Source organism: Sturnira hondurensis, unplaced genomic scaffold (assembly GCF_014824575.4).
Source record: "Sturnira hondurensis isolate 20B ecotype Veracruz unplaced genomic scaffold, ASM1482457v3 Scaffold0005329, whole genome shotgun sequence".
Lineage (NCBI taxonomy): Eukaryota > Metazoa > Chordata > Mammalia > Chiroptera > Phyllostomidae > Sturnira > Sturnira hondurensis.
In genome coordinates, this window is record NW_028077960.1 from 7,246,500 (window position 1) to 7,261,523 (window position 15,024).

Sequence of the window (15,024 nt, forward strand, 5' to 3'; positions counted from 1 at the left end):
AAATCAACCAATTCTGTGAGCATCCTGATTACCAGTATTTTGAACTGTGCATCTGAAAGGTTGGCTATTTCTTGGTCACTTAGAATTATAGGCTCTGGGGCTTTGAGCTGTTCTTAAGTCATAATGTTTTGGTTTGTTTGCACCTGTTATGTATGAGGGACAGAGCCTTAGGTGTTCACCAGGGCGGGGCAACCCAGTTGCTGGGTTGTGATGCTGTATGTGGGGGCAGAGTCAGAGAGGGAAAAAAATGGCACTTTGCTCCGCTCCCCTCTCTCTTAGATTTTGGTACCCTCTGCGGCTTCTCACAAGCAAATTGGACCCCTCTGGTGCTGGTTCCCGGGTGTGTGGGCCCATGTACCCTCCAGGACCCTGTGGGTCTCTCCAAGGAACTCTCTGTGAGCCTGGGAGCCTCTCCTGGCCCCTCGACCCCGAAAGTCTTTCCAATTGGTGCTTTCAGGCTCTAATTCCTGTTGCTGTGGCCCTAGCCTGAGCGGTCTGTCTCATTGTTCGCTCCTTCGCTTGGTTTATCTGCGAGTGAAGGTGTAACCATGAATGTGTGACCGTGGCCAGCCAGCTGCCCTGCACCCTCACTGGGTCCACCTGTTGCCACCCCACGCCTGGGATCCGCCAACTGCCACCCCCTGGGTTGGTCCGACCGAACTCCGCGCCTTTTACTGGTCTGGCCGAATGGTTCGTTATTGTCGGACTTCCATACAGTTCAATTTTCTGTGTTTTGGCTGCGTTTTTGTTACTAAAACTTTGTTGTTTTTAAATTTAGTTGTGCAAGGAGGCACAGTGTTTCCACCTATGCCTCCATCTTGGCCGGAAGTCCCACAAAAATATTTTAATGAGAGTTATACAATCCTGTCCTCAAGCAATAAAAAATAATAACTTGATATATATCTTTCCAGACTTTAATATACACAGAAATATTAAAATATATCAATGGGATCATATATTCCATTCTGTAATTTTTTTCATTCAACTAGTATGTTGTAGAATATTTACATGAAGTAGTTTCCTTTGGTAATGGAAGCATCTCAGCCTTTTGGGCAAATGTAGCATGATTTAAGCAATCCCTACTTGTGGCCATGAAGTCTGACCTCAAGTTTTTGTTTTTATAAATAATGTTGCAGCAAACATCTTTGTGTACACACACACACACACAGATATACTTGTCCAATTCTTGTCTTTAGAGAAATTCTGGATCAGTGTAGAAATTTATATTTTAAACATATTATCAGAATACCTCTCAGAAAATTAGTACCAATTTTCTACTAATAATGGAAAATTTGTACAAATACTTCCACTAATTATTTTGTTGCAACCTAGCAAGCACTGATCATTTGTAATTGCTCTTATCTGATAAGTGAAAACTAGTTTTATTTCTATTTCTTTAATAATCTATGAAGTTGAACACTTAAAAAATAATTTTGTCTATTTGTATTTCTTCTATGAGTTGCTTATGCATGTTCTTTGTCCACTTTCCTATTGGATTATTTCTTTTTCTTGCTGACTTACTTCTTGTGGATCTTAGCCCTCTTTGTTAAAAATACTATAAATACTGTGTAAAGTATATGATTGTCCAACTACTATGTGGAACACCTGAAACTAATACAAAATAATATTAAATGTGAACTGCAATTAAAAAATAGAAATAATTAAGAAAAATTCAAAATGAAATTAAAAAATACTGTGTAGGTCAAACAAACATAAAAAAATACTATAAATACTACTTCTAGTTTATATTTTTTGCTTACATTTTCCAATTTGCCTTTTAACTTTTTGTGATATATTTTTCTACATAGAAATAATAAATTATTAAGTAGTTTTATCAACCTATCTTTTAATTTAATTAACCTATCTTTTAATTAGGGGTTTAGCCCTGGTTGGTGTAGCTGAGTGGATTGAGTGCGGGCCTTCGAACCACAGTATCGCAGTTCGATTCCTAGTCAGGGCACATTCCTGGGTTGCAGGCCAGTTCCCAGCAGGGGACTCATGAGAGGCAACCATACATTGATATTTCTCTCCTTCTTTCCTTCCCTTCCCCTCTAAAGATAAATAAATAAAAATTTAAAAAAAAAGAATTAGGGGTTTAAATCATTTTTAGAAAAGCCTCCTCCATACTGAGATTCTAAAGATAATCTGCACCCTGGCTGGTGTGGCTCAGTGGATTGAACATCTGCCTTTGAACCAACGGGTAGTTGGTTTGATTCCCAGTCAGGGCACATGCCTGGTTGCAGGCTGGGTTCCCAGGTATGGGGTGTGCAAGAGGCAACCACACAGTGATGTTTCTTTCCCTTTCTTTCTCCCTCCCTTCCCTCTCTCTAAAAATAAATAAATAAATAAAATCTTTAAAAATAAAGAGAACTTCTTAGCTTAAAAAAGAAATATAATCTGCTATATTTTCTTCTCCCACTTTTGTTCTTTTATTTTTAACGGCATTTATACTTTGGAATCATATCTAGTTCTGAGTTCACTTTATTATAGGAACAGCTAAATTGATAGCTAAATATATGTATTCTACTATTAAATATAGTCATAAATTATGAGCCATAAATAAAATCTGACTTCTATCCACTCCATATCTGCTCACCTGTGATGACCACATTAAAGTTACTTCACTTCTACTGACCAGTCTTCAGGTATACACAGTATAAAACCAGTATTTTTACATAATCAATTTTCAACAGCTAGTATCCTCATGTTTTATATAGTTCAGTTAAAGAACAAACTCTATTTAAATCTATATATTCTTTGCTTAGGCATATAATCTGAAGGGAAAAAATAATAGTTCAGTTTTAGAACCAAAATTTGGATTATGGTGCACCCATATACACATAGAGAAATGCCTGAAGGTAAAAACAAACCAATTACATACCTACCTGCCAGACCAAGTCCAGGTATCCAAGTTCAGGTAGTGCAAATCATTCATCCTAGTTTGCTAAAATAAAAGTGTGTTAAACTGGTCAGTGTTTTACAATTTTCAAAAGGTAAATTTTGTTTAAATAAGTTTATATTATAAATAGATTATCTCTATTTTACTTAACATCATAAGTTTATATACTGGGGAACAATACTAAGCATTAATAAAATTAAAATAGAGCTACCAAATTAATGTGTCAAGAGGGAAACATGTAAATGAGTTTAAACCACCAGGAATTAGATGATAACAAATTAAACTTTTCTAATAATACACTAAAGTAAAGGATTCTCATCATTAAAATATCATTTATAATCATCTGTGATTGTTCATGTGTGGCTTGTTTGGGAATAGAAGATAGATTTTCTATTGAATAACACCATAATCTCTAAATTATTTGAATGTTCAGTTGTTCTATAAATTCAGGGGATAAGTTTTATAAGAAGCGTCACACATAAAAGGTTATTTCCATCGAAAATACTAACCAAAACACGTCCACCAAAGATATAGCCCTTATTTCCAAGAACTGCACAGGTGTGCGCGGCCCGTGGCTGTGGGGGAACTCCACCCTAGAAGCAGAGATGGGAAAATGGAGCACAAAGGTTTGGAACATGTGAAATCATGTCGCATGTTCATGCTCAGTATGAGAAATACATGACTGCTAAATCACTACTATTTATGGAACTCAATTAGAAAGCCTAATGTAAAAATTCACTCTAAATGAGCAATTTTCAACCTGTATGCTGCAAGAATTTTTAAAACATGCAATATCTGACTATTTAGTCAGGGGCACTGACTTCTTTTCCCTTAGGTTGTGAAATAAACTGACAACAGCCAACACAACAACAGCCATCCAGTGTGAATACATCAAAACTATACCTATTTTTTGTCAGGCAAAAAAATACAGTATTTTTTGGTGTGCTGCAGAATTTTAGTAATTAGTTTGTGTGCCATGAGATGAAAAAGGTCAACTATTGCTGCTGTAAATAGTAATAATTACGGACAAATACCATAGGCATACATCATTTTGTGGAGTTTTACTTTACTGTGCTTTGCAGATACTGCATTTTTTTACAGACTGAAGGTCTGTAGCAACCTTGTACCAATGAAGTCCATCAGTGCCATTTTTCCAACAGCGTTTGCTCACTTTGTGCCACATTTTGGTAAGTCTCACAGTATTTCAGACCCTTTATTATTGCATTTGGTATGATGATCTATGATCAGTGATCTTTGATGTTACTATTGTAATTGTTTGGGGGTGCCATGAAATGCACCCACATAACATAGTCAACTTAACAGATTAATGTTGTGTGTTCTGACTGCTCCACCAAACAGCCATTTCCCCATTTTGTCCCTCTCCTGAGGCCTCCCTATTCTCTAAGGCAAACAATACTGAAATTAGGCCAATTGATAACTACACAATGCCCTCAAAGTGTTCAAGTGAAAGGAAGAAGCACACTCTCTCACTTTAAATCAAAAGCTAGAAATGATTCAGCTTACTGAGGAAAGCATGTCAAAAGCTGAGACAGATCACAAGCAGAGGGAAGGTTAAAGCAGAGGGAAGGCTAAAGCTAGGCTTCTTGCACCAAACAACTAACCAAAATGTGAATGCAAAGGAAAAGTTCTTGAAGGAAATTAAAAGAGCTACTCCAGTAAACACACCAGTGATAAGAAAGGGAAACATTCTCATTGCGAATATGCAGGAAGTGTTAGTGGTCTGGATAGAGGATCAAGCCAGACCAAACCTTCCTAAGCCAAAGCCTACTCCAGAGCAAGGCCCCAACTCTCTTCAAGTCTATAAAGGCTGAGCAAAGTGAGGAAGCTACAGAGGAAAAGTTTGAAGCTGGTAGGTTGGTTCATGACGTTTATGGAAAGAATCCATCTCCAAGACATAAAAGTACAAGATGTAGCAGTAAGTGCTGATGTAGAAGTTGCAAGTTATCCAGAATAGCTAGATAACATAATTAATGAAGGTGGCTACGCAAACAGCAGATTTTCAGTGTAGACAAAACAGCCTTATATTGGAAAAAGATGCAATCTAGGACTTTCCTAGCTAGAAAGAAGTCAATGCCTGGTGTCAAAGCTTCAAAGGAGAGGCTGATTGATTCTCTTGTTTGCAGCTAATGAAACTCGTGACAATGCTCATTTACTATCTGAAAATCCTAAGACCCCTAAGAATTATGCTAAATCTACTCTATCTGGGCCCCATAAAGGGAATAACAAAGCCTGGATGACAACACATATGTTTACAACATTGTTTACTGATTTTTTTAAGCCCAATTTTACTGTTGAAACCTACTGCTCTGAAAAAAAGAGTCTTTTCAAAATATTTCTGCTCATTGACAGTACACCTGGTCACCCAAGAGCTCTGATGGAGATATGCAGTGAGATCAATGCTATTGTTTTCATGCTTGCTAACACAGCATCCACTCTGCATCCCGGGAATCAAGGAATATTTATTTAAGAAGTACATTTCATAAGGCTATAGCTGCCACAGACTATGATTCCTCTGATGGATCTGGGCAAAGTTAATTGAAAACTTTCTGGAAAGAATTCACCATTTTAGATACTTTTAAGAACCTTCATACATTATGAGAAAAGGTCAAAATATCAACATTAACAAGAGTTTGGAGGAATTTTATTCCATACTCATGAATGACTTTGAGGGGTTCAAGACTTCAGTGGAAGAAGTAACTGCAGCTGTGGTAGAAACAGCAAGAGAACGAGAATTACAAGTGGAGCCTGAAGATGTGACTGAGCTGCTGCATTCTCATGATAAAACTTTAACAGATGAGAAGTTACTTCTTATAAAATAAATATATTAATGAAAAATATTTTTAAAAGTTATTTCTTTAAAATATATTTTAGTGATTATGCTATTATAGTTGCCTCATTTTCTCCCCTTCATTCCCCTCCATCCTGCACACCCCTGCCTACCCACATTCCCCCGTTTAGTTCATGTCCATGTGTCATACTTGTAAGTTCTTTAGCATCTACATTTCCGATACTATTCTTGCCATCCCCCTATTTTCTACCTACCATCTATACTACTTATTCTCTGTACCTTTTCCCCCTCTCTCCCCCTCCCACTCCCCTGTTGATAACCCTCCATGTGATCTCCATTTGTGTGAATCTGTTCCTCTTCTAGTTGTCTGCTTAGTTTTTTTTTTTTTAGGTTAGGTTGTTGATAGTTGTGAGTTTGTTGTCATTTTACTTTTCATATTTTTGATCTTCTTTTTCTTAGATAAGTCCCTTTAACATTTCATATAATAAGGGCTTGGTGATGATGAAATTCTTTAATTTGACCTTATGTGGGAAGCACTTTATCTGCCCTTCCATTCTAAATGAAAGCTTTGCTGGATAGAGCAATCTTGGATGGAGGTCCTTGTCTTTCATGACTTGGAATACTTCTTTCCAGCCCCTTCTTGCCTGTAGGGTCTCTTTTGAGAAATCAGCTGACAGTCAGATGGGAACTCCTTTGTAAGTGACTGTCTCCTTATCTCTTGCTGCTTCTAGGATTCTCTCCTTCATTTAATCTTGGGTAATGTAATTATTACGTGCCTTGGTGTGTTCCTCCTTGGGTCCACCTTCTTTGGGACTCTCTGAGCTTCCTGACTCCCTGGAAGTCTATTTCCTTTGCCAGATTGGAAAAGTTCTCCTTTATTATTTGTTCTGATAAGTTTTCCACTTGTTGTTCTTCCTCTTCCCCTTCCCCTTCTGGTACCCCTAATTTGGATGTTGGAACATTTAAAGATTCCCTGGAGGTTCCGAAGCCTCTCCTCATTTTTTTGAATTCTTGTTTCTTCATTCTTTTCTGTTTGGTTGTTTCTTTCTTCCTTCTGGTCCACTTCATTGATTTGAGTCCCAGTTTCCTTTCCATCACTACTGGTTCCCTATACATTTTCCTTTGTTTCACTTAGCGTAGCCTTCATTTTTTCATCTAATTTGCTACCAAATTCAACCAATTCTGTGAGCATTCTGATCACCAGTACTTTGCACTGTTCATCTGGTAGGTTGGCTATCTCTTCATCACTTAGTTGTATTTTTTCTGGAGCTTTGATCTGTTCTTTCATTTGAACTTTCTTTGTCTTGACGCTCCTGTTATACAGTGAGGAGCAGAGCCTTAGGTGTTCACCAGGGCGGGATAACCCACTTTGCTGGGTTGTGATGCTGTATGTGGGGGAGGGGTCCAAGAGGGAACAACAGCCCTTGCTCCACTCTCTGACCGATTTCAGTCACTTCCACCAATTCCCCCAAGCAAATTGGACCCTTCTGGTGCTGATTCTTGTGTGGATGGGTTTGTTTACGTTCTAGGACCCTGTGGGTCTCTCCAACGAACTCTCCTGTGAGGCTGGGAGTTTCTCCCACTACCACCTCAACCCCCACAGGTGTTTTCAATCAGAGCTTTGAGGCTTTATTTCTCTGCCCTGGGACTCTGGGTTGTGCAGTCTGTCTTGCTCCCCAGTTGTTTTTCCCAGTTGATCTACACGTGAATGTAGGACCACCCAGTCCGCAATCTACCTTGTGTGCCACACCCCTCCCAAATCCCAGGCCTCATTGGGTCTGCCCGTGCCCGGGGTCCACCAGCCACCGCTTTTTTCTGCCACAACCCCTCTGCCCCTCCTACTGGTCTGGATGAATGTGTCTACTTTAACTCCTTGGTTGTCAGACTTCCATACAGTTCAATTTTCTGTCAGTACTGGCTGTTTTTTGTTTCTAAATTTTTGTTGTCCTTATTTTGGTTGTGCGAGGAGGTACAGTGTGTCTACCTACACCTCCATCTTGTCCAGAAGTAAAAAAAAAAGTTATTTCTTATGGATGAGCAAACAAAGTGGTTTCTTAGGATGAAATCTCCTGGTGAAGATGCTGTGAAGATCTTTGAAATGGCAACAAAGGATTAAGAATATTACATAAACTTAGTTGGTAAAGGTTTGAGAGGATTGACTCCAATTTTGAAAGAAGTTCTACTCTGAGAAAAATTAAATCAAACAGCATTCTGTGCTAAGAGAAAGTGTTCATAAAAGAAAGAGTCCATTGATGTGACAAACTTCACTGTTGTCTTATATTAACAAACTACCACAGCCACTCAACCTACAGCAACCACTACCCTGATCAGTCAGTAGTCACCAATATTCAGGCAAGACCTTCCACCAGCAAAAGATTATAACTTTCGGAAGGATCACATGAAGCTAGCTTTTTTGGCAGTAAAATATTTTTAATCAAGGTATTTTTAGATATAAAGTATTTCCAGACGTAATGTTATTGTACACTTAATACACAACCATATAGTATAAAACATAATGTTATTTGTTCCAGAAAACCAAAAAATTTGTGTGACTCACTTTATTGTGATATTCACTTTATTGCAGTAGTCTGAAACCAAACCTGCAATATCTCTAAGGTATGACTATACTCTTTAAGGATGAAGTTTATTCTCCCCAATCTTTACTTTTAAGCATTTTTGTTAAATGCTTGACACCATTTAGCAAAATAAGATTTTATGTAAATTTTATAGAAGGATTTTAAAATGATATTTTAAAAGATTCTCTTTCTCCCCTCCTCCTTCCCTCCCTTTGTCTCTCTTTCTCTCACACACATACACACACTCACAGAGTTAAAATTGTAAGTGAGTAGAACATAGTGTGATGATTTCAAAGACTCTAAAATAATAAATCTGTCCTACAGAACTCCTGGTGCTTCAAATTCCACAATAAGAATTTCATTTTTTGGCTTAAGCCAAACAGTGCTTTATCGCTTACTAAAACTCTTCACATTAACTGATAACACTTCTCTATACATTACTTTGAATAAATACAGCAGATCTTTTTTTCAGAGAAGTTGTGTATTGGTGAGAAAATAGAATATAATGGAGTAGATGAATTAGCAAGATTTGAAGGAAAAATTTTCTGCATAATTTCCATGTGTTCATGGTGGGTATATATTTGTGTATATATTTCACTCCAAGTTCTGAAAGAACCCAACATTTTCAGCTCTTTGACTACTAAATGTGGGCATGGGAAACTTAAACCCTACATTCAATATCATAATTCCCTAGACTTCTCAGGTTGACTTGAGTAACTGTACTGACATCTACATGGTAAGAAATAATTCACATATTACCTATATAATACTTAAATAAATGAGAGAGAACTATCTGAGTTGTGGTTCCCAGCCTTTCCAGAAAAACAAAATTTTCATTATTACCCCATCTCTGATTTGAAATTTGGAATAATTCTTCTACTATAAACACATTTATTATGAAATAAATATAAAATTTCTCCTTTAACTTATACAACATATCTAACAGCCAACCAATGTTTCTGAATAAACTGTGTCCACACATTTTCAAACAAAACAAAAAAAAAACGATGTATGTTAGTCTGTGTGCCTAACTGCATCAGTAACGCTCATTGTTTATTAGGTTGTTTGAAATGCTGAAAATAATTCAAAGATCCCTGTTACTTCTATATTGCTCTTACAAAAGTAAAAATCTCATGTAGGAAAACATGTCCCACCTTCCATTTTATAGATGACACACTAAATGGCTTGTCTAAAGCACATTGGTCTTTCCTGACACAATTCAAATACAAATTTAGTTTTTTCAACTTCAACATTGATAACTGTTCCCCTCTACCATGTTGCTTGTCATTTTGAGGTAGATATTTGAGAATAATGAAGTAATTTAAGAATGTCTCTAAAAAAATTAAGAGAACAGATTTCAGCTCTAACCATGTCAGAAAAAGTTTCAGGTATAATATAAATAATATAAGAATTTGCTTGGCCCTGGCTGGTGTAGCTCAGTGGATTGAGTGCGGGCCTGTGAACCACACGACCGCGGTTCGATTCCCAGTCAGGGCACATGCCTGGGTTGCAGGCCAGTTCCCGGCAGGGGACACACCAGAGGCAACCATACATTGATATTTCTCTCCCTCTCTCTTTCCCTTCCCCTATAAAGATAAATAAATAAAATCTTAAAAAAAAAGAATTTGCTTGAAGACACTATCATGGAAATTACAGTGAAAATACTGTTGAGGACTACCTAAAATTGCATTATCTGCAGATGTCTTGTGCAGAAGTCATGTGCTTCTGTTGGAACAGAAGGAGGAGAAGGAGACAGATTAAGGTAAAGAGGGAGAGGAGTCAGAAAAAGATTTAAAGTCAAGGAACTAATTATAAGCAACCTCAGTGGCTTCACCTAGGTGTGGTGAATAAAAATTCAGGAGGGATACCTCGGGAGCAAGGAGTCCTAGCTCCACACCAGGCCTCCTAGCCCAGGGTTCCAAAGCCAGGAAGATAAGACCCCACAAGTTCTGGCTGCAAAAAACAGTGGGGATTAAATGGTGGAAGAAACTTCTGGAGCTCCAAGCAATTCCTCTTAAAGAGCCTACATATGTTCTAACCTAACTCACCTAATCAGATTCACCTCCTCTAGACTAGCAGGTTGAAAGGCACCACTGGAATACTGGGAGCGACTGACCTATTGGGCCTCAAGGCAAGCAGAGGCCATTATCCCTTTTCAAAACCCTCTCCCTACTGGGCTGGCAAGCTGGTACCATATCTGAGATTCCATCAACTGAGATAACACTGTTTGACCCACCTTGGAGATCCCCAGAGGCTCTGCCCCACCCAACTTATAGGCCACCCAAGCTGCTTTCCCATAAGAGTAGCTGGTCTTAGCTCAAGCTTCATGACTTCCTAAATCCTCTCAAACAAGCAACACCTGGCTTCAATGCAGCAGCCAGTCTAGATTCACAGCTTGGATTCACATGGGAATCTCTAAGCCCAACATAAGTAGCAGCCATCTCAGATTGCCTTATAGCTTAGGCAGGGTGCCCTGGGCAAAACACAGGTGGGGGCATACCTTGGCCTGTACCACCTAGGAAACCCCAAAGACACCCAAAAGGACAGCTACAGACCAAGTCATATCACCACCACCCTGTCCCTGCACAGCTGATCCTTCACAGAAGGCAAGAGGTTGGTGGTCTGTGGTCACAGTCCTTTCAGCTGACTGGCCTGAGTAAAATAAATCTCTCCCACTGATCTCCCAACAACAATCAAGGCTCAACTACAAGAGGAGGGTGTACTCAGCCAATACAAAGGGTGCACCTCAAATACACAGCTTGGGTGATAGGGGAGGCTGTGCCACTGGATCCTGCAGGACACCTACTACATTAGGCAACACTACCAAGACAGGGAGTCAAAGCAGCTCTACCTAATTCATAGTTACAAACACAGGGAGACTGCCAAAATGAGGAGACATAAAACATGGCCCAAATAAAGGAAAAGTTCAACACCCCAGAAAAAGAGCTAAACAAAAGGGAGATAAGCAATCTATCAGATGCAGAGTTCAAAATACTTATTATAAGGATGTTCAAAGAACTCAATAAGGACCTCAACAACATAAAAAAGATCCATTCAGGCCCTGGCTGGTATGGCTCAGTGGATTGAGTGCTGGCCTGCTGATTTGATTCCCAGTCAGGGAACATGCCTGGATTGTGGGCCAGGTCCCAGTAGGGGCCATGTGAGAAGCAACCACACACTGATGTTTCTCTCCCTCTCTCCTTCCTTTCCCCTCTCCCCCAAAGTAAAAAAAAGTCTTTAAAAAAATGATCAAGTCAGAAATTAAGGATATCCTAATTGAAACAAAGAACAATTTACAGCAAAACCACATTAGATGAGATGAACAAATCAAAACTCCAGAAAAAGAGCCAAACAAAAGGCAGATAAGCAATCTATCAGATGCAGAGTTCAAAACACTTATTATAAGGATGCTCACTCAAGGAACTTAGTGAACACCTCAGCAACACAAAAAAAATCCAGTCAGAAATGAAGCATACACTAATTTAGATAAAGAACAATTTATAGGGAATAACTGTAGATTGTTGGATGAAGCCAACAATCAAATCAATGATTTTGAACATAAGGTAGCAGAAAACAAACAATCAGAACAAGAAGAAAAAAGAATTCAAAACAATGAGTATAGTGTAAGCAGCCTCTGGGACAACTTTAAGATGTCCAACATTCACATCATAGGGGTGCCAGAAGGAGAAGAGAAAGAGCAAGAATTTGGAAATCTATTAGAAAAAATAATGAAAGAAAACTTCCCTAACTTGGTGAAGAAATAGACATATAAGTCCAGGAAGCACAGAGAGTCCCAAACAAGAAAGACCCAAAGAGGCCCACTCCAAGACACATCATTGGCATAATTAAAATGCCAATGTTTAAACACAAAGAGAGAATCTTAAAAGTAGCAAGAGAAAAAAAGTTAGTTACCTACAGAGGAGTTCCAGTTCCCATAAGACTTTCAGCGGATTTCTTAAAAGAAACTTTGCAGGCTAGAAGAGATTGGCAAGAAATATTCAAAATCATGAAAAGCAGGCACCTACAGCCAAGATTGCTCTACCCAGCAAAGCTATCATTTAGAATGGAAGGGCAGATAAAGTGCTTCACAGACAAGAAAAAACTAAAGGGGTTCAATATCACCAAACCATTATTATGTGAAACGTTAAAGGGACTTATTTAAGAAAAAGAAGATCAAACTATGAACAATAAATGGCCAAAATACATATCTAAGAACAATTGAATTTAACAAAAAAACAAACTAAGCAAACAAGAACAGAGACAGAATCATGGATACAATTTTGAGGGTTGCCAACTGGGAGAGAGGTATGGGGGAATGAATGACGAGGTGAGGCGATTAAGAACAAATAGGTAGTTATGGAATAGCCATGGGGATGTAAAGTACAGTGTAGGAAATGGAGTAGCCGAAGAACTTATACACATGACCCATGGACATGAACAATGGTGGAGGGACTGGCTAAGAGAGTGGGGGTGTGGTGTGGATTGGGGCAAAGGAGGAAAAATCAGGATAGCGTAATCAATAAAATATAATTTAAAAAATAAATAAAAGACACAAATCTTAAAATTCAAATGCTAACTAAAGGAAAATTTACTCAATAAGTATAAATGGCTGACAGTTGATCAATTCCAAAAGTAGAATTGGGGTGAAGAAGACAGAAGGGCAATGGAAACCTGAAATTCACAGCTTGGACAAAGAGGAGGCTAAGGAGGGTCCTGCCTTGTAACACCTACTAGTTTACAGAGAACCTCCTATCATTTCCATCAGCAGTAGTTGGACTACAAGAAATTTTAGTCATGTATGCACATTAGCAGACAGTTTTGTTTTTTCCTGTTCAACACTTAATTCTGCACAGTTCTGGTGAGTTTATTAGCCACAGTAACCTGCTTTCTAAGGGGCAGGCCTGGCCAATCATCCTCTTGGCAACAGAAACAGATGTGAAGAGTGGGAAAATGCCTGCATAGAGCCAGACTTATTTTCTAGAACTAATATGTAAGCACTGAAATAATACAACACCAATAAAAAGAACTGCTTGGGTAACCAGGACCATACTCACACCTACATGAGCCAACCAGTCTGCAGCACACAGAATGAAACTAGCGCAAAAACAGGGAGAAGCAGGCATAGAAAGATGAAAAATAATGGCGTTGAGTAACTTGCTCCAGTTCCTGAGTTCCTGGCCCCTACATCTCTTCCTTCCACTGTGTGAGCTCCTCCACAATACTCTTTCCAGCTACATGAGAATTCACTACTGCTTAAACTAATCTGATTCCTGCTGGTTCACTGGCACATGAAGGAGTTAATAATGTATAGCTTGTAGCCAAGCTACAACTGCATGTAGCCCTAACCTCAAAGGTTTCTGAGACATGGAGTTTTAAAAAATTCTGAATTTGGCTATAAAAGGACTTTTTACAAGAACCTTCCTTGAATCAAGGCATCATAGTAGTGAGTAAACAATGATGACAGCACCTCTTGACAAGATTTTTTAGAAAACCTGGCTAACCTGGAGAAAAACATGATTAGTGACAGTACTCAAGAGAACCCCTATGTATGTGATTACAAACTCAATTATTAAAATCCAAATAATATAGTAAAAACATATAGTTTAAATGTGCCAACAATTATATAAATGTAAAGGTAATGATTTATATAATACTTACTTTAATTTCTGGTTGAAGCCAACTCTTTGTCTTTGTGTCAAATACATGAACATCATTATGCCATCCCCAGAATATCTGCGCTTCCTAAAACAAAAATTTTAAAAATATTTAAGAGATTTTATAACTTTTAAATTGTTATGGTTTCACTGCATAGTCACTGGTGAAATAACAGGCACCTTTACAAAAATGGAGTCATTACCAGATTCACAAAGCAAACGCATGCATCAGGGGCTCACAAAGTGTGGTCCCCAGACCAGAGCTGCACCACCTTGCAACTTTTTTTCTCATAAGATTGCTGGCAGTATATAATAATTTACTTGTTAACAATTTTCCAATCCCCTCAAAGGATTGTCTCTTTTAAAACTGCAGACAACAGAATGATATTTACATTTTGAAATCTGTTTTTCTAAAGTACACGCTCAGAAACCCTAATCTTTGCTATTTTAAACTCTAGTGGACTACGGGCCTTTTTCAAAAAAGTTCCAATCACTTCTACTTAACCAAGCGATTTGCTGTTAGAAGCCAAAGTTATACTTTCTTCTTTGTTTTCTAAGAGATAAAATTGTTGGCAAGGCAAAGATTAGCAGTTATATTGTACTTAGCACCTTCCAGATTGTTATGATCCTCTGTCACAGCTCACCTCTGTGCCAGGTTTATGTTTTATGTCAGAAATAAGCACTTTTGTCAGGACTTGTCAAGGTAAAAAAATTACTCAGTTTAGAACCTAAACAATAAAAATCCACTGAACACCGGAGTCAGAAGATGGCAGAGAAGTAGGTGGGGCCTGAGCCCACTTGCTTAACTGGGACACTTAACCGATCTTCTGAAAAACAAAGTGAACAGCCAATAGATTCTTAGCTGATACAAAGTTTGGAAGCCAAAGTGTACAGAGGACACTTCAAAATGGGCAGTAAGGAGGTTCTATAGGCAGACAGGGAAAGTGCCACAAACCAAGGCTGCTGCAGGGACCACATTGGACAAGAGGCGGGTTAGTGACAGCAGCCTAGTGGCTCCCCTCCCTCCTAGGGCAGGAAATAGCACTCACCAGGAGAGACTTGAACGCCTAAAGTCACCAGGGGGGG

General features: G+C 38.6%; 1 protein-coding gene across 2 annotated transcripts in view; it reads right to left on the reverse strand.

The window, feature by feature from the left end:
* Positions 1–15,024, reverse strand: part of KLHDC1 (kelch domain containing 1) — a 92,386-nt gene that overhangs the window by 44,035 nt on the left and 33,327 nt on the right. For both annotated transcript variants that reach the window (XM_037047184.1, XM_037047185.1), the window contains exons 6-8: positions 13,943–14,026; positions 3,409–3,492; positions 2,886–2,944 (exon numbers count right to left, since the gene is read on the reverse strand). In XM_037047184.1, the coding sequence (XP_036903079.1) occupies positions 2,886–2,944; positions 3,409–3,492; positions 13,943–14,026 (227 nt within the window). The remainder of the gene's footprint in view (positions 1–2,885; positions 2,945–3,408; positions 3,493–13,942; positions 14,027–15,024) is intronic.